General features: G+C 48.6%; 1 protein-coding gene across 4 annotated transcripts; it reads right to left on the bottom strand.

Annotated features, from left to right (window-relative positions):
- Nucleotides 1-11,454: 11,454 nt before the first annotated feature.
- On the bottom strand, nt 11,455-16,321 carry HMGB3 (high mobility group box 3). Of its 4 annotated transcripts, none has more exons than XM_004284078.4 (5): nt 16,229-16,321; nt 13,956-14,110; nt 13,544-13,683; nt 12,908-13,082; nt 11,455-12,473 (listed from the first exon to the last, which is right to left on the bottom strand). In XM_004284078.4, exons 2-5 carry the CDS (start codon nt 14,103-14,105, stop codon nt 12,333-12,335), a joined length of 606 nt encoding a protein of 201 aa, XP_004284126.1. In that variant the 5' UTR covers nt 14,106-14,110; nt 16,229-16,321; the 3' UTR covers nt 11,455-12,332. The 4 variants fall into 4 exon arrangements, with proteins under 4 accessions (XP_004284126.1, XP_004284125.1, XP_049560998.1 ...); XM_004284077.4 differs by lacking the exon at nt 16,229-16,321 and adding an exon at nt 16,054-16,181; XM_049705041.1 differs by lacking the exon at nt 16,229-16,321 and adding an exon at nt 15,927-16,162.
- Between the last annotated feature and the right edge of the window lie 3,064 nt (nt 16,322-19,385).

Here is a 19,385-nt window from a genome sequence, read left to right as displayed (position 1 = left end):
ACATCCTCACCAACACCTGGTCGTATCTTTTTTTTTTATTTTAGCCATTCTGGTGGGTGTGCAGTAATACCTCATGGTAGGTTTTTTTTCTTTTGCATTATGGTTTATCACAGGATACTGAATAGAGTTCCCCGTGCTACACAGTAGGACCTTGTTGCTTATCCATCTTATATATACTAGTTTGCATCTGCTCATCCCAGACTCCCAATCCAGCCCTCCCCCACCTCCCCTCCCCCTTGGCGACCACAAGGCTGTTCTCTGTGTCTGTGAGTCTGTTTCTGTTTTGTAGACAAGTTCATTTGTGTCATATTTTAGATTTCTCATTGTAGTTCTAACTTGCATTTCCCTATTAGGTGATGAGCATCTTTTCATGTGCTGGTTGGCCACTCTGATTTTTTTTTTTTAACTTTTTTGTTTTGTTTTGTTTTGTTTTGTTTTGTTTGCAGTACGCGGGCCTCTCACTGTTGTGGCCTCTCCAGTTGTGGAGCACAGGCTCTGGACGTGCAGGCTCAGCGGCCACGGCTCACAGGCCCAGCCGCTCCGCAGCACGTGGGATCCTCCCGGACCAGGGCGTGAACCCATGTCCCCTGCATCAGCAGGCGGACTCCCAACCACTGCGCCACCAGGGAAGCCCCACTCTGATTTTTTTATGGTAGAGCTTTAATTTCCTTTATAATTTGTGAATGATTATTTATATCTTTAATTTTTCCAGTCTTTCTTGGGTCAATGTTGGTATTTTATATTCTGCTAGAAAATCATCACTTTTTTTCCTCTACATTTTCAAATTCATCGCCATAGAGTTTTAACAACAGCTTTATTGAGATATAATGCACATGCCATGCAATTCACCCATTTAAAGTGCACAATTTGATGGGTTTTAGCGTGCAAAGTTGTGCAACCATTACTGCCATGTAATTATAGAACATTTTAATTACCCTTCCCCCAAAAAACCCTTAGCAGTAACTCCCCATTTTTCCCCAACTCCCCTTCCTTAGCCCCAGGCAACTCAAATGCCCATCATGGGAGAAAACAAATAATCTATGATATATATATATATATATATATATATATATATATATATATACACACACACACACACACACACACACACATACACACAATGGAATACATATATATAGATATACAATGGAATACATGTATATATGTATATATATATATACACACAATGGAATACAGCAGTCGAAATGAATGAACTAAAGCAACAAAACAATATGCAAGAATCCTTGTCGTAATTTTATGTGAAAAGCAAGCCTTAGATGAGTGCATATAGAATGGTACCTTTTTGTAAAGTTAAATACAGCTGAAATTTTCTGACTTGGCTTCCAATGATCCCCACCACCTGGTATCTATGCCCTCATGTAATTTGCTCCCCTTGAGTGGGAACTGGGTCTAGTCACTTGTTTCTAATAATAGAATATGGCAAAGGTGATGGGATTTCACTTCTGATATTAGGTTCCAAAGAAACGGACTTCCGTCTTGCTCCTGCACTCTGTCTGACTCTTCTCACTTGCTCTCCCTGAATGAATCAAGCTGCCATGTTGTGAGCTGCCCTATGGGGAGGCCCAAGTGACAAGGGACTGAGGTCAGCTTCTAACCACCAGGCAATGAGAAACTAAACACTCCCTAAAACCATGTGAGTGAGCTTGGAAGCAATCCTCCTCCAGACAAGACTGGAGATGTCTGTAACCCTGGCCAAGACCCTGAACCACAGGATCCAGCTAAGTGGTCTGGATTTCTGACCCAAAGAGCTGTGAGCTAATAAATCTTGTTACATTTTAAGCCACTAGAGCTTAGGGTGATTTGTTCTGCAGCCATAAATAACTAAGAGAGTTCTCACTAAATGAAACTGCTTGCAAGTTCCCAGGACTCACCAGGCTGCTTCTCTCCCCTATGCTTTTGTGTGTGCTATCCCCTCGGCCCGTCCCTCTTCATTTAGCTAACTCCTCTGCCTTTAACAAGTAGCCCAAGCATCTCTTCCTCCAGGAAGACCTCCCTAATTGAGCACTATATAAATGGCTCCTCCTCCTTATTCCCTAGGAACCCCCTGCTGACTTCTATTAGCACAGTTACTGTATTTCAATTACCAGTTTACTTAACTCTGCAACCGTCTATGAGCAACTCGAGGACGAGGATCATGCTCTAGCGCCATGATGTCCATATCCCCAGCTTTTAGTGGGATACTTGGCACAGAGTATGTGTTCTCTATAGGCAGGGTGGGTAATAGCACAGACTTTGAAGTCCACGGACATCAATTTGAATCCTGGCTCCACTACCAACTATCTGTGTAACCTAAGGTGAGTCACTTAGACTCTCTGGAACCCAGATCTCCTCCTTCCCGGAATAAGCAGCATCAGGGAGGGAAATTCATATTTGTACTCTTCCTGCATCCGGACACCGAGCTAGGTATTTGATGTTCCGTCTACAATCCCGTGTGGCCTCTTAGTCTTAGGGTGATCTTCCCTGTCTAAATCAAGGTAGAAACCTTGGGGATTATGCTCCTCAATCAGCTGCTTTCATTTGATCAATTAAATATATGCAGAAGAGTGTTTCTTGATAGAGGAGTTAAAAGCAGCTCCAGCACAAGAGGATTAAAAAAAAAATCACGGCTAACCCAATATTTTTAAGTGACATATTTCAGCCTTCTGTGAATGTTTCATCACAGAAATAGGAGCCCTTTTTCATGTAAATGACTGAGGGTTTGGACAGAGGACAGAAGCATCATATGTTCTACACATCTTGCAATGGGAACTGTCAAATGTCGCAAACAACATTGCCACAGTCTCAGAGCTGACATGCATGCAAAAAGCCACCACAAACCCGGAACAAAATACACAGCCTAGGAAAGTGTGCATCTCATATTTCCTATGCGGATTGAAAAAAACCAACTGTGGCCTGAGGCTAACAGCAGGAAGATTCTGTGAGCTTTTCCTCAAATACTCCCGGTTTAGAAACAGATTGAGAAGTGTGAGTATGGAAAGGGGGAAGCCCTCTTCTAGCCCAAGGGATTTTGTTTCCCTCCAGGGACATTTCCAGCTCTGACACTCTGGTAAGATCCTACCAGAGCAGACAGATCCTACCAGGGGTTGGAGCTAGAGATCTCCCTAGAGGGAAACTGATGAAAAAAAGCCTGAAAAATGCAACTTCCAGACTAGTCCTAAGAGGGAAAGAGTGAGGCTGACAGCATGAATGGTCTGTGATTCCAAGTTCCAAATACTCCTTAGTCGGGAAACGTGAGCTTGGACCTGTTACCCTTTTTGAACATTGCTAATCCTGGAGATGATTCACTCTCAAACCTGCTTCTCTTCAGGGACTCTATCTTGCTGAAAGACTCTGCCACCCCTCCAGTGCCCCCAGTGAGAAAAACAGGCTCACCCTCAATACTGCCTTCTTCCTCATCCCCCACATCCAACCCCCCACCAAGTCCTAGGGATCCTAAGTACCTCTTGAATCCAACTACTCTTTTCTACCCCCATCAGCACCACTCTGTACAAGCCCCCAGCATCCCTCACCTAGATGGACTCCCACAACCACCCCTACTCCATCTCCCTGAATAGAATGGAAAATGCTATGTGTTCACGAATCCATTTCATATTCTCCGTGGGCACACAGAGTGACCACATCTCCCAGCTGCCCTTGCAGTTCATTCGGGAGCCCTGGAATGTGAGTGAAAGTTAAGTAATGTCACTTCTGGGACTCATTCTAAAGCCTATTCTGTCCACCTCCTAGAGTAATGAAAATAAAAACAAAAATAAACAAATGGGACCTAATGAAACTTCAAAGCTTTTGCACAGCAAAGGAAACCATGAACAAAGCGAAACGACAACCCAGAGAATGGGAGAACATATTTGCAAAAGAAGCAACCGACAAGGGATTAATCTCCAAAATATACAAACAGCTCATGCAGATCAATATCAAAAAAAAACCAAACAACCCAATCAGAAAATGGGCAGAAGATCTAAATAGACATTTCTCCAAAGAAGACATACAGATGGCCAACAGGCGCATGAAAAGATGCTCAACATCACTAATTATTGGAGAAATGCAAATCAAAACTACAATGAGGTGTCACCTCACACCAGTCAGAATGGCCATCATCAAAAAGTCTACAAACAATAAATGCTGGAGAGGGTGCGGAGAAAAGGGAACCCTCTTACACTGTTGGTGGGAATGTAAATTGGTGCAGCCACTATGGAGAACAGTATGGAGGGTCCTCAAAAAACTAAAAATAGAGTTGCCATATGAGCCAGCAATCCCACTCCCGGGAGTATAGCCAGAAAAAAACTTGAATTCGAAAAGATACATGCACCGCAATGTTCATTGCAGCACTATTTACAATAGCCAAGACATGGAAGCAACCTAAATGTCCATCAACAGACGAATGGATAAAGAAGATGTGGTATATATCTACAATGAATATTACTCAGCCATAAAAAAGAATGAAATAATGCCATTTGCAGCAACATGGATGGACCTAGAGATTATCATACCAAGTGAAGTTAAGTAAGACAGAGAAAGACAAATATCATATGATACCACTTATACGTGGAATCTAAAAAAATGACACAAATGATCTACAAAACAGAAATAGACTCACAGACATAGAAAACAAACCTATAGTTACCAAAGGGGAAAGGTGGGGAGGGATAAATTGGGAGATTGGGATTAACAGATACACACTACTATATATAAAATAGATAACCAACAAGGACCTACTGTATAGCACAGGGAACTCTACTCACACTGTAATAACCTATATGGGAAAAGAATCTGAAAAAGAATGGTATGTGTATAACTGACTCACTTTGCTGTACACCTGAAACTAACACAACTATACTCCAATATAAATACAAATTAAGTTAAAAAAAATAAAGCCTGTTCTGCAGTGACACAGAGGCCGTGGATTGAAGATGGTCCCACTGCCAAATGGAAGGAGCTGTGATCCCCGAGTCACAGTATGGAGGGCTACCTGCCAAATATTTGACTGGACTGTAATGTCAGTGAGATGCAACTCTTCTGTTGTGTTGTTAAGTCACTAAGAGTTGAGGGTTGCTTTCACTCTTGCCCCTCCCCGTGTCTTCTAATCCATCCTCCTCACAGATGCCATCGTAATTTAGCTACAATACCTATCTGATCATGTCATCATCCACCACACCCCAAACACCAACAGATGAAAAATTCTTCAACGCTTACCGTTGACCTTAGGAAAGCTCAAATTTTTAAGATGGCCTACGAGGTCCAGCTCTGCTGAATTTTCCCCTTATCTGTCCCTCTTCATTCATTTATTTAGACAATGAATACATATTTACACCAAGTATGCATCAGTGGCTCTACTAGGTCTGGGGATGTAGGAGGGGTAAGAGGGAATGCACGGAAATCATTTGGGAAGCTGTTACATTCATCCAGACAAAAGATAGTAAGGGCCCGAGCTACAGCTTGTCTCCGGCTCTGACGTACCATACCAGACAGGTACAACCAGGGAATCAGAGTTGGAGATTTCCCTGGTGGGAAATTGGTGAGCAAAAGCCTGAAAAATTTAAGTTCTAGGCTAGCTCTACGAGGGTATGAGAGAATTTGGAGACAAGAGATCTACCTCCACTGACAGCATGAATGAGAGGAGGGGTGAGAAAAAGAGCCCAGGATAACTGCTTAGATTTTATTGGTGACATTAGATTTGTGGTTGCATTAAATAACTAAATTCCCATTGTGATTATTAATTGAAACTTCTCTTTAAGTGAATAGTTATTTGTAAATATAAGCTGGGATGGAGTTCCAGATTGCAGGCTGGGATGAAGAACAGATTTGGGAGAAGCTGAGGAGCTTAAGTTTGAACATGTGGAATTCAAGGTGCCTGTGGGTCATCCAAGTGGCTTGTCAAAGAGATGATTTGATCTAGAGGTCTGGAGCTCGGGGGAGAGGCTCTGCCTGGCGATATACAGGTAGTGTCATCATGGATCCCAACCTCTCATGTGTCTCCTATCTCAAAAATAAGAACAGCAACAAACAAAACCACCTACCCTGCTTCTGTTCCTCACCCCACGCCCCCCACTGTCTCCACTCTGGACTCAGATCTCCATTGGCATCACTCCCCCGAACGAGCTGTCCATAAGGACCATCCAGTTCCTCACGTTGTCAAGTGCAAAAAACACCTTTCTGCCGCTGCCATCACCCATTTAGAGTATACACTTTTTACTATATTCACAGTTGTACAACTATCACTGCTATCTAATTTTAGAACAATTTCATTTTCCCCAAAAGAATCCCCCTACCTATTAGCAGTCAGTCTGCATTTCCCACCAGCAACCCCTAGCCCCTGGCAACCACTAATCCACTTTCTAACTCTATGCATTTGCCTTATTCTGGGCATTTCATATAAATGGAATCATACAATATGTGGCCTTTTGTGACTGGTTTCTTTCCCTTTACACAATGTTTCCAAGGTCCATCTATGTGGCCTCTGTGTCAGTATTTCCTTCCTTTTTCTTTTCTTTTTTTTTTTTTTTTTTGCAGTACATGGGCCTCTCACTGTTGTGGCCTCTCCCGTTGCAGAGCACAGGCTCCGGACGCGCAGGCTCAGCGGCCATGGCTCACGGGCCCAGCCGCTCCGCGGCATGTGGGATCTTCCCGGACCAGGGCACGAACCCGTGTCCCCTGCATCGGCAGGTGGACTCTCAACCACTGCGCCAGCAGGGAAGCCCCAGTACTTCCTTCCTTTTTATGGCTCAATGATACTGCATTGTACGGATAGGCCACGTTTTGTTTATCCATTCATTACTTGATGGACTGCTTCCATTTTTTAACTATTATGAATGATGCTGCTACAAATATTCTCATACAAGTATTTGTTTGACGATCTGGTTTCAATTCGTTGGGTGTATACCTAGGAATGGAATTGCTGGGTCAAAGTCTATGTTCATATTCTATGTATAACTCTGATTCAGGGACCAAACTATTTTCCACAGTGACTGCACCATTTTACATTCCCACCAGCAATGTACAAGGGTTCCGATTTCTCCACACCCTCACCAATTCTAGTTATTTTCTTTTTTATATGATTATTAAATGCATGCTAGTGAGAGTGAAGTATCTCATTATGGTTTTGATTTGCATTTTCCTGATGGCTAACGATGCTGAGCATCTTTTCATGGGCATGTTGTCATTTGTACATCTGATTTGGAGAAATGTCTATTCAGATCTTTTGCCCACATTTTAATTTGGTTGTCCTTTTAGTATTGAGTTATAATGGTCCTTTATATGTTTTGGATACTAGATTCTTATCAGATATATGATTTGTAAATATTTTCTCCTATTCTGTAGATTGTCTTTTCACTTTCCTGATGATATTGTTTGAAGCATGAAAGTTTTTTTTTTTATGTTCAATTTATCTGTTTTCTTTAGCTGCTTTGTGCTTTCAGTGTCCTAGGAAACCATTGCCAAAGATTTACACCTATGTCTCCTAGGAAGAGTTTTATAGTTTAGCTCTTACATTTAGATCTTTGACCCATTTTTAATTTTTTGTATGTGGCGTTGAGTTATGGGTCGAAATTTATTTCTTTGCATATGAATACCCGGTTGGCCCAACACCATTTGCTTAAAAGACTATCCTTGGGGCTTCCCTGGTGGCGCAGTGGTTGAGGGTCCGCCTGCCGATGCAGGGGGCGCAGGTTCATGCCCCGGTCCGGGAGGATCCCACGTGCCGCAGAGCGGCTGGGCCCATGAGCCATAGCCGCTGGGCCTGCGCGTCCGGAGCCTGTGCTCTGCAATGGGAGGGGCCGCGGCGGTGAGAGTCCCGCATACCGCAAAAAAAAAGACAATCCTCTTCCCCATAAAATTGTATTGGTACCCTCGTTGAAAGTCTATTGGCTATATATATATGGGTATATTTCCGGACTCTCAATTTTAATCTGTTGGTATATATGTCTGTCCTTATGCCATTACCACACTGTCTTCATTACTGCAGCTTTGTAGGAAGTCTTGAAGTTGGGAAGTCCGAGTCCTCCAACTTTGTTCTTTTTCAAGATTCTTCTGGCTATCCTGGGTCCCTTGAATTTCCACATAAAATTCAGGATCACCTCGTCGATTTCTACAAAGGAGCCAGCTGGGATTCTGATAGGGATTTCATTGTATCCATAGATCAGTTTCAGGAGTATTGCCACCTTAACAACCTTTTCTGCCCACCCATGAACATGGCATGTCTTTCCATTTCTTTACGTACTTAAGGTCTTTCAGTAATGTTTTGTAGTTCTCCCCATATACATTTTACACTTATTTTGTTCAGTTTGTTACTAAGTGTTTGGTCTTTCAGTAATGTTTTGTAGTTCTCCCCATATACATTTTACACTTATTTTGTTCAGTTTGTTACTGTTTTTTTTTTTTTTTTTTTTTTTTGCGGTATGCGGGCCTCTCACTGTCGTGGCCTCTCCCGTTTCTTTTTTAAGCTAACGTCTCAGGAGGATGCTCAAGATACAAAACAAGGCGGGGGTTGCTCTGTTTGAAGCAGGAAGGGAAGGCTGGGGCTGCAGAGTTGGCCCACAGATCACCTCCTCCCAAATAGCTTTGGGCTCCGCATGAAACTAAGCCAGGGGCCAAGTGCAGCAAGTGGCCCTATGGCTCTCATCCAAAACTCCTTGTTGGGCCTGGCTCTGCCAGCCAGCTGAGCCCGGGCCCTCGGCCTCAGGGAGTCCTGGTTGGCAGGGCTGGCCGATTACAAGTACCCAGCCACTTTATCAACAGCAGCTCCTGCAAATTGCATATTCGCCCTGGCATAGGGCTCCAGAGCCAGCGCTCCCCCTACCCCTCTGGCTGAAGGGTTGATCTAGTTAGGGGCTTTGGAGTCCTTAACATTTGCTCTTTTTGATGGCATCTTTCCATTAAACGTTAGCTTAGATCTATAGTTACAGCGAAGCTTGTACTTTTAAAACCTTGATTATAATCAACCCAAAATACAGAGGCTCAGTATCTCAAACAGATTGCAGACAGCCCACTGATTACTTTTGGTGAAGACTGATTAAGAAACTTTATTACAGAAAATGAATGCATTCAACGTCCCCAAATACATTTGTAACAAGAACAGACACACAGGAGACGCAGACAATAGTTGCTACATCACAGCCTTGTTCTTTCAAGGATAAAACATCATTCGAGAACAGGGTGAGGGTGATAGAAGATAGAGAAAGCAGATACTGTCCTTTTGATTAAAAAATAACAGGTTGGCACTGTAGGGACACATACCTGGGCCCAGAAATCACGCTAAGCTGAAGCCTTAGGTGGTGACGCCATGCCACTTGTAGCATCACAGAGAAGCTACGAGGCATCATTCCATCAAGAGAAGCCGTGGTAATGGGTGAAAACCTTACAGTAGTCCTCTTGCTGCAAGCAGCTAATGGGCCAAGCTGCCCTGGGTCTCTTTAGAGGTCAATGTCTACTTAATCAAAGACCACTTAACAGGTCCCCCACTTAGGTTTAACTACTGGAGGAGCACGAAAGAAAGTCACCCCTTTCGAGTCTTTCCCTTCCATAGTTGACTTGCCTAGTTTCCACCAGATAGAGGGGCACCTCTTAGCGAGAAATCTGTCCTTCGTGACTACCAGTTGGGCTTCTCTCCCGTATTTGACAAGGTTGGTCACAGCTCCCACGTCTTCGGCTGGTCGGTTGTGTGCCAGGTGGCAGAGGCTTTACACAACAATGCCAAACAATGGCTGGAGGGAGAGCTGAGGCACAGAGGGGCGACCTTGGACAGGTACCTCTGGGCAAACCTTAGGACCAAGGGTTTTTTAATTAGTGGTCATTTTCTAGAACTAGAAAAACACATTTAGGACAAACAGTTGTGATGTGAGAAGGAATGACTATGAATACAGATTAGAGATCGGGCCGCTGACCATGACCACGTCCCTGACAGCATGTGGAGGATGCTGCCTGCAGACATGCAAGCTTCTAAATAGTGACTTTTAAATAAACTGCTTTCTCCTCAGTGTCATTAAAACACCCGAGCGCTTCCGTCTCCAACACACACATCCGCGGACTAACGCTGGGCAATACCAACACTCAGCTACTTCATTGCGGCCAACAGTTCCAATGCACGTACACAGCGGGGCTCAAAATGATATTTAAGATCACCATCTGCCACTATGGCCTTCACCCCTCAGCCCAACTTGAGACAAAATGCTTCATCTTCCAACAGGAAATAACCACGGAAACTTACAAGAGGCCTCTTCCAGCTTAACAACAATTTAACATTTTAACAATCTAGGTGCCAGAGGTCAAACCACTGGTAGACGGGTCTTTTCTGATGCATTTAGTGCTTGGAAGCAGTTGATTCCATCAGCCTGCCCTGCAGGTACCCCATGATGGAAACTGCAACAGGAGCCCAGCCATCCTCCTTGGAGTGTTTAGTTTCTTGAAGTCAGGGGCAAAAAAGGACACTGCTCCCTCCACACACCCCTCACTGGGGTCCAGGAGAGGTTGCTACAGCTCAAGACCACCTTGATTGTTGAGCAGAACAAATAATGTTACTGTATGAGTTCTGGGGGGTAGCCGCAAGGGGTGAAAGGAAAAATAAAGCCCAAAAGGTTTTTTTTTTTGCTGTTTACCAATGAATTTCACACCCACAACGTGGACGGTAGAGTGGGAGACCAAACGCAAAAACAAAAACACCCTACACAGTAGTCAGCCTTAATCCTAACCACCCACCTTCCGGAACCTCTGAAAGGTGCTAAATCTTGCTTGTGCCATGACCTTAGCGCCTATATTCAACAGCTCAAGCTTTTTTTTTTTAACATCTTTATTGGGGTATAATTGCTTTACAATGTTGTGTTAGTTTCTACTTTGTAACAAAGTGAATCAGTTATACATATACTATGTTCCCATCTCTTCCCTCTTGCGTCTCCCTAACCCACCCCTCCCTGTGCTATGCGGCTTCTTCCTACTATCTACCTTACGTTTGGTAGTGTATATATGTCCAAGCGTCTCTCTCGCTTTGTCACAGCTCACCCTTCCCCCTCCCCATATCCTAAAGTCCGTTCTCTAGTAGGTCTGTCTTTATTCCTGTCTTACCCCTAGGTTCTTCATGACATTTTTTTTTCTTAAATTCCATATATATGTGTTAGCATACGGTATTTGTCTTTCTCTTTCTTACTTCACTCTGTATGACAGACTCTAGGTCTATCCACCTCATTACAAACAGCTCAATTTCGTTTCTTTTTATGGCTGAGTAATATTCCATTGTATATATGTGCATCTTAATGCCTCTCAGACACAAACAAAATCATGCAGTGGCTTCAAGTAGCCCTCTTCCAATCTCCATCCTCAGGAGGCCGGCCACAGTAGGTCAGTCATTTACCAGGTTCACCAGGAGGCTAGTCACCAGATACCATGGAGTAGGTTGTCCTCCTGCTAGGACTGCTGTGAGTCAGACATTTAGACTATCATAGAGCACGATTTTAGAAATGTAATACTGTTTATTTAACTTCAAAAACATTTCAGCACTCTAAACATACAAAAAAAAATAACAGAACATTGCAGATCGTGTTTAGTACAGAACGTTCTTGAACTTTCATCAATGCAGTGGCTCTTGGCTTTGCTGACAATGAAGAGTTCTATGGTTTGTTTAAAAAACAAACAGTTTAAAACTACTGCACTTCAACTAAAAAGGATCCAAAACACTTCTCATGCCAGCTGACCCCCCCCTTTTCCACAGCTAAGAATGGCAGCGGGATGCTATGTCTCTATATACAGAAACAAGACAACCTGAAGCTAAATGGATGCCCACTGCAGTGTCCACAGGTCCAGCCCCACAGTGCACGCCCTGAGCTACGGCCTCTCCGGAAGGCATCGCTCCTACAGCCTCCACGCCAAGCAAGGAGCGTTAAGAGTGTGTCTCGGTTGCTTTGTTCTTTTTACAAACTATAGATATGTACAGTTGAGAACTCGGGATTCCTAGCCAATGACCATAGAGTTAACACACCACCTCACAAATTAAAAAAAAAGAAAGAAAATGCCAGAAACATCTTTAAATGCCTTGTCACACCAACAGCAAAGTGCACAGAGTGAGGAGAACACGAGAGCCTTTTCATTTTAAAAATGTTTGGAAATATGTACAACTTTGATACAGTTTCCGGGTGCTCCAGACACCCATGGCCACTTCACGTAAACCACTGACAATTGCTAGAGCACTCTGAGAGACTACGATATAATCATGATCCAACTGGGTAATTCAACCTAATGGAGGCAACAGGCACACCCCAGGCGAGAGCTGTGGCCATCCCTGCGCCCACTACGCTAAGGTAATTCACAAGGAGACAGGCCAACAGTTCCTTTTATTCATCCTCCTCGTCCTCCTCCTCGTCCTCGTCCTCGTCCTCGTCCTCTTCATCTTCCTCTTCCACCTTTTTCCGGGCAACTTTAGCGGGGCCCTTGGCACCATCAAACTTCCCTTTAGACTTATAGTCTGCGACATCCTGGAAGCAACAGGGACACATTCCAAATGAGCCAAGGGTGGAAGCAAAGCCGTCCCCGCCCCAGAATAAGAAAACGAGGGAGGAAGACAGGGCTGCTCTTTCAAGTATGTTTCCAGATTCAAGTTGGGTTCTCGGCCATCGCAACTGCAGAGTGAATGGGCGTTCAAGGGCTCTCAAAGTCCCGTGAATAGCACTATCGGACCCTCTGCCCAGGGCATCCCACATGATCCAAGTTCGAGGCCTGCCTGAAAAGCTGCCCCTGATACAAACATCGGTCAGAAGCCAGACCACCAGCACACCAGGCTGATGTGGAGCGGAGACGGTTCCTGCAGCCTCCCACCCCCGGCCCAGCCACAGCCAGGGCAGCTGACTGCTCACCCATCCAGGCTCCCAGGGGCCCCAGCCCGCGCAGGGCACACCGATTCCCCTCTCACCTTCTCGTATTTCTCCTTCAGCTTTGCTGCCTTGTTGATGTATGGCTGCTTCTCGCTGTCACTTAAGTTATTCCACATCTCGCCCAGCTTCTTTGCCACATCTCCAATAGAGATGCCAGGGTTTGTAGATTTGATCTTGGGGCGGAATTCAGAACAGAACAGGAAAAATCCAGACCTTGGAGGGGAGAATGGTATACATTAGATGAGAACCCACCAAAATGGGAGCTGAAGTCGAAATCCCGTGTTCCTACCACTATGACTACTGCCACGTGAAGAAATGTGTGATGCCATGCACAATGTTACAAAGTTGTAGGTACCAGAATGCTTACGACGCTTCAGAAATATATGGTGCTTCCTCGGTTCCTGGGAAGAGGGGAGAGAACATGCCTATGGACCCTGACACCCAGAACTGGACTGTCTGCCTCCTTCCCAGTGGAAAGGCCGACAGCCAACCAGGCGCACAGCTCACAAGCACAGCCGTAACTCCGGACTTCCCTGGCCCTGCATTTTAAAGCTCAAAGTACAGAATGTTTTGCAGAGGTATCTCAACATTTTTTAGGTAAAGTTATCTTTTAAAAAATCTTTCAAGCAGAAGGAAAGCTCTTAACTGTTATCCTGAATCCTACAGTCACTTACGGTGGCCTCTTGGGAGCATTCGGGTCCTTCTTCTTCTTGCCTCCCTTAGCTGGTCCGTAATCCTTCATTTCCCGATCATAGCGCACTTTATCTGCCTTTGCCATTTCATCAAATTTAGACTTCTCTTTCCCAGACATTGTCTGCAAAGAATAGGACCTGTTAAATTCCTCAATGCAGTGAGCACATACCTGTTCGGCTGTCCTGTAAAGTGGCAGCTGCTATAATCACTTGCAAAAGGGGACTTAAACCCTGGTAGAGACTTCAAAAATAAAAGCACACATGCAAAGTTCTAAAGACAAGCAACATGAGTCCAAGAGGAAGAAAACAGCCACCTGGGGTTACACTGAAGGTAAGTAAGCACAAAGTGTGAAATCCAACTAGGACTGGCTTGAAAGACACAAGAGAAAAATACCTTCCACCTCTCGGAGCATTTCTTGGAAAATTCTGCAAAATTGACAGGGACCTCGGGGTTTTTCTTCTTATGTTCCTCTCTGCACGTCTGCACAAAGAAGGCATAAGCAGACATCTTGCCCTTTGGTTTCTTGGGATCACCTTTACCCATCTTGACTGATGAAAGGAAGAGAGAAAAAAACAAATACAATGAATGTATACAAGATATACCAAAGGTGGCCATTTAGGAAGAACCCTCCTCCCCCCAGATGCCACTTGCAGCTGAAGGAAGAGTGGGAAGGAAATCAGTTTCACTGTCGCATGCCATTTAACTTTTGACCAGCATGAAGTGCGCTGGTTTGCGAGTTACTTCTCTGAGAGAGATCAAGTTGTCCAAATGGAACCAACTCAAGTGGGGTGGCTCAGAGGTCTATTCCGACTCAGAACTACCACGTTTTGAAAACGACAATCACATAATGGGGAGGACACATTTGTAGAGGGCGCAGGTGGATGGCTGAAGCTTGAAACCAACGGCTTAAGGCTAGCTGGTCATCTGTTTTACTATGTTAGAGACAAAATACTGTCACCACTGCCAAACACAAGATCCAAGCAGCAGAAGTGCAAAGAGGGAACATTTGAAATTTCACTATTTTTGAAGCGTTCTGGCTTATAGAAATGGCTTTTACAAGAAGGGTGAGCTGGCAAGTGAGCAGATATCCCTTGTACTACTAGTTCAAATCTGTCACTTCATCGTTACCTAAAGGGGGAGGGGAGACCAAAAGGGGTAGTCTTGCTCGTCCGTAAAGCGGAACGCATGTCCAGCCAGGAACACTTTCTCCAAAGTTTCCAAATAAAAATGCAGCTGTGGCGTGTCATCGTCCCTGTCCAACCCCCCCTGCTTCCCGCCATCTTTTCCTTTTCCCACACCCAAGGTCATCACGCAAAACTAAAGCGCTCCCCTTCGCAGGGACAGAGCGAAGGGCTGAATTAGGGCCCCGCGGCGGCGGCATGGGTGCGGCGGAACGGGTCGCGGGGGAACCCCGGGCTGGCCATGGGCAGCCGGGCTCGGCCCCGCGCTGGGTCACCGGGACACACATAATTCACCTTCCATTTTGTCAAAAGCTTCCTGATGAAAGAAAGTGCCCCTGAAATCCGCCGCTGCCACCCCCGGGGGGCGCACGGGGTCTGGGGCGGCTGCGGCGGCAGCGCGCCAGGGGCGCGGAGCCGGGCGAGCAACGGCGGCGGCGACGGCGGCGCCAGCCGTGCCTCCGAGCCCCGTTCGCTAAAATGGCTGATCCGCGCGCGGCCGGCGCAGGCGGCGGCGAACAAAGCGGTCCGGGCCCCGCCGCCGCCGCCGCCTGCTCGCCAGCCCCCACCCCGCCCCGCCCAGCCCGGGGCTGCGGGGGCCGCGGGCCGGAGCCCCCCCGCCCCCGCCGGCGCGGGGCGCACTGCTCCGGATAACAAAGGCACCCGTGCGGCCATGACGCTCGGCCGCGCCGGGGCCCGCGGCGGCGACCCCGGCTCTCCACGCCTCCGGCCGCAGGCCGCGAGCGCCAGGGCCGATCCCGGAGCCCGCCCGGGAGCCGCCGCCGCCGCCCACCCCGCCCACCCGCCCGCCGGTCCTCCGCTCGCCCGAGCCCAGCGCCGCGCCAGCCATGTTCGCGGCGGCGGCGGCGGTGCCCGGCGGGCAGGAGAGGAGCGGGGGGCGGCTGGCCCGCGCCCGCCCACCACGGGCCGCCGGGCGCTCCCGCGACGGCCATGTTAATGCAGAAGCAGCAGTGCAGCCCGCGGGTCTGCACGGCGCCCGCCGAGCCCGGGAGTGAAGTTTGCCTGCGCCGTAGCCCCCGGCGGGCAGCGATCGCCCGCCCCCCGCGGAGTCCGTCCCGGGCCGGGGAGCACCGGCCCCCTTCCCCGGGCCGCCGCCCCGCGCCGGGACGCGCGCCGCCCGAACCCGCAGCCGCCCCTCGGCTCGCGCCGCCGCAGCTGCCCGAACCTCTGGCTTCAGGGGGCCTCGGTCCCTGGGCCGCTGCCCCGGGGGCGTCGGCCGAGGGCGGCTCCGCGGAGGGAGCCCAGCCCCGACAGCGGGGAGCTCAGCTTGAAGCACTGAAAAGTTGAAACACCTGAATTGCTCCTTCCTTCCCGCACCTAGCAAGAAAGGAGGCGAAGGGGGAGGGAAGGGCGCAGGGAGGAGAGGCAGGGGGCGGCGGCGGAGCGCGCTCGCGGCGGCGCGGGCCGGAAAGTTGTGCGGGCGCGGCGGCGGCGGCGGCGGCGGCGGGCGGGCGGTGCAAAACGTACCTGTATTGTTCGCTAGTCTGGGCAGCGCAGGGCACGACGCGCGGCTCAGCGCTCCACAGCCTCGCGCTAGCTGCCTCCACGAGAGCCGCCTGATTGGCCAGCGGGCTCCGCCGTTTAAAACAGCCTCCTCGCCCGGCCATTGGCTGCGGGTCTCATGAATATTAAACAGGCGCGGGCGCCCATTGGGCGCGGCCGCTGGGATCATTCATTCAAACAGAACAACCCGCCGGCGCTGGCTGCAGAGGCAAAACAGAGGAATAATAATAATCTCGCTGTCCCACCCCCCGCAACCCCCGTCTTCGAACAGAGCTGGGATCTCAAAGGACTTTGGAGAGGTGGCCCCGCCATTCCCAGCGGCCTCGGCCTCTGGTGTCTGGAGGGCGAGGTCCAGCCCGGCTGCGCTGCTCTCTGCTCCATCTGCGCCGCGGCCTGTGAGCCCCCAGCCCCGACCCCTGGCCCCCAGACAGCCCCCCCACCCCGCCCCGGGACACCTCCAGGGATCAACCGCGAGGGTCGACGGTCCTCCACCTCCACCGAGTTCCGCCGTGACTCTGCCGCTGGGGCCTGGCGGCAGCTCACTCTCGAATGCCCGGCGGAAGGCGGCTGCTCGCTCCGGAGACCTCTGGGTTTCGGCACTCTCACTCCCCTGCCCCGCCTGAAAAGCACCTGATTCTCCTCCCGCGGATCGCGCTCGACTACACTCTTCCCACTAATTGCCAGAAAGTCAATCTGTGCTGCAATTGCGGAAACGGCGAGCTAGGTGGGCTAGAGGAGGGAACCGGAGTTTGGCAAAAGGAGAGAAATCGTGGGAAGTAGTAGTTTTGTGGGCGGGAGTCCCCTCTTCACTGCCTCAGTTCAGGCCCGCGTTCCCTTTGCTCTTCTGACACACACCCTGTTGAAGAATAAAAGTTCTTGGAATAAATGAATGAGATTTGACTTGGCCTTGGCTTTGTCACTGGGTGGTATGGCCTTGAGCCAGTCAATTCTTTTGGGGGGATTCAGGCAATGGTTTTCAAAATGCGTGTGTTGAGGGGGACAGTGTCACCTCTAAGGGATGCTGGGAAATGCTCCATGACTGGGATATGCTGCTGGAGTTTAATATGAGGACGGGATGGCCAGGGATGCCAAATGTCCCGCCTTGTACAGGAGAGTCACACAGGAGGAAGAAATGTCCCTTTCCAGATGCTAGTATCAGGCCTGTTGAAAAATATCTGAGCGCCCCCTTCCCTCTTGGAGATACCATGAGCATCCTGGAAAGAATGGAAGAAAAAAGGAAGGGGGAGAAAAAGGAGCACATTTCAAGGGTTGAAATTTAGAGAAAATAGTAGAAGAGGCATCATGAGTTTCTATCGAAGTTCCCTTTCTAAAGCACTTTGGAAGGCCAAGATAGCCAGCTATTTACAATTCCCATAGTTAGAGATGAGACCCACCAAAAGATGAGTTTTCCAAATGCTGTTTCCAGAAACTGTAGCTGAGTTTGAGGTATGCAAGGGAGCTGACCTCACAAGACACCTACCTCCCCACCCCCACCCAGCTCTTGCCAACTCCTCTGAATGTCCTGGGCAAGTCTGAGCCCCTGCAGCTGGCACTGCTGGGCTTCCAACATTAGGGATCCAACTGAGACCAAAAGGCAAAGCTAGTGCTCTTTTGACAAGAGCCACAGGTATCAAGTCAGTTTCCTAGGTCCCCAACATACAGACTCTTAGGAATGCAGACATCTTAAGGCTCCCTTGTCTAAGGGTCCCTGTTAGAGCTAGCTGAGTGGTTGCCTACCTTCTGCTTGCATACCTCCACTCACAGTGAGCTTACCACCTACCTCTGGGCTGTCTTTTCCATCTGGGGCTATCTCTGAGTCCTGGGGCCACCATCCTACACACAGTCCAATCCCTTACCCTTCAGAGATTTCACAGCAGGCCAAGTCTCTTCTCCAGGTGGACAGCTCCAGCTTCTTCCACGATCAGGTTCTCAGGGTCTGATCTGCCCAAGCCACTCCCCCCTCTTCTGTTTCTACCCTTCCCAGAGGGGAGCAGGGCCTCCACTTATGGTCTAACCAGTCTACAGAGTGCCCTAGCCTCTCAATGTTGTCAGGCCTTTCTAGGCCAGGGATGGGAGTCAGGGTCTCAGGCAGGACAGGGGCCTCCTTCTGGTCCAGCCAGCGCCTGGTGTCCTGGCCACAGTGGGAAGCTGCCCTTAGAAGTTGGCAAGCACCAAGCTGGGGGAACCGGAGTGGTCAGCCTCAGAGCCCACGGGCACGACTTGGCAAGCCCTCGAGTGGTTGGTGAGGGTCCCACTTACAAGCACAGGGAAGTCACAAGCAGCACGTGTGTACACACTCACACCCAGGGCATTCCCAGGGGCAGGAGTTTGAAAGTCAAGCCAGAGAAATAAGAGCCTCTCCCAGCCAGAAGAGAGCTTACGGTAAGTGGTGTCCAGACATCACCGGCAAGACCCCTCTTCCCTACCCGCTGCCTCCGATTTCTGTGTACGTACTTTGAATGACGAAAGGCTTCCTCCCATTCTTCAAAGGAAGAATTTTCATGTCTGCTCCCAAGAAAGCCACTCCTCTTATCAAGTTGAAGCACTTGGCCTGAAGTTTTGACCTGTGGTCACGCTGACCCGTGCCAGAGATGTGAAGGCTGTTGCCATGGTTCCCTGACCTGCCCCCAACAAACACACATATCACCCCAAGTCTCCATGTCTCCTTCAGGCCCAGTCTCCCCAGTTCCTCCATCTATTCCACATGAGCCTCAGTTGGGAGGCCCCTTGCAGCCTAGGTTTCTCCTCAGCACGGCCTATCTGTGGCAGCAGCTGGAGCGCAGGCGGTGCCTGGTAGGTCCCTACCTCAGCAGAAACTCTCTCATAATTCAATCCCATGTACACGTCTTGAATGTCTACTAATAAATAAATAACAGAAGGGAGATGGGGTGAAGCGGGGTTGGGACTGGAGGGCAGGGGCGAGGCAGTGGCTTTGGACTCTGTCACTGACTTCATGGTGGGCCTTCTGCCATGTCACCTCAGCTCTGCCAGCCTCAGTGTCATGTGTCAAAGGTGATTCGACCTGCGTTATCCACCGCAGCCACTGTCCAGTCTGCTTGTGAGGGTGTGTGTGAAAGTGATCTGACTGTCACCTGTAAAAGGCCACCGAGGGCACGGCTAA

This window comes from Orcinus orca, chromosome X (genome assembly GCF_937001465.1).
Source record: "Orcinus orca chromosome X, mOrcOrc1.1, whole genome shotgun sequence".
Classification (NCBI taxonomy): Eukaryota; Metazoa; Chordata; class Mammalia; order Artiodactyla; family Delphinidae; genus Orcinus; species Orcinus orca.
This window is presented reverse-complemented; position numbering and strand designations above follow the sequence as displayed.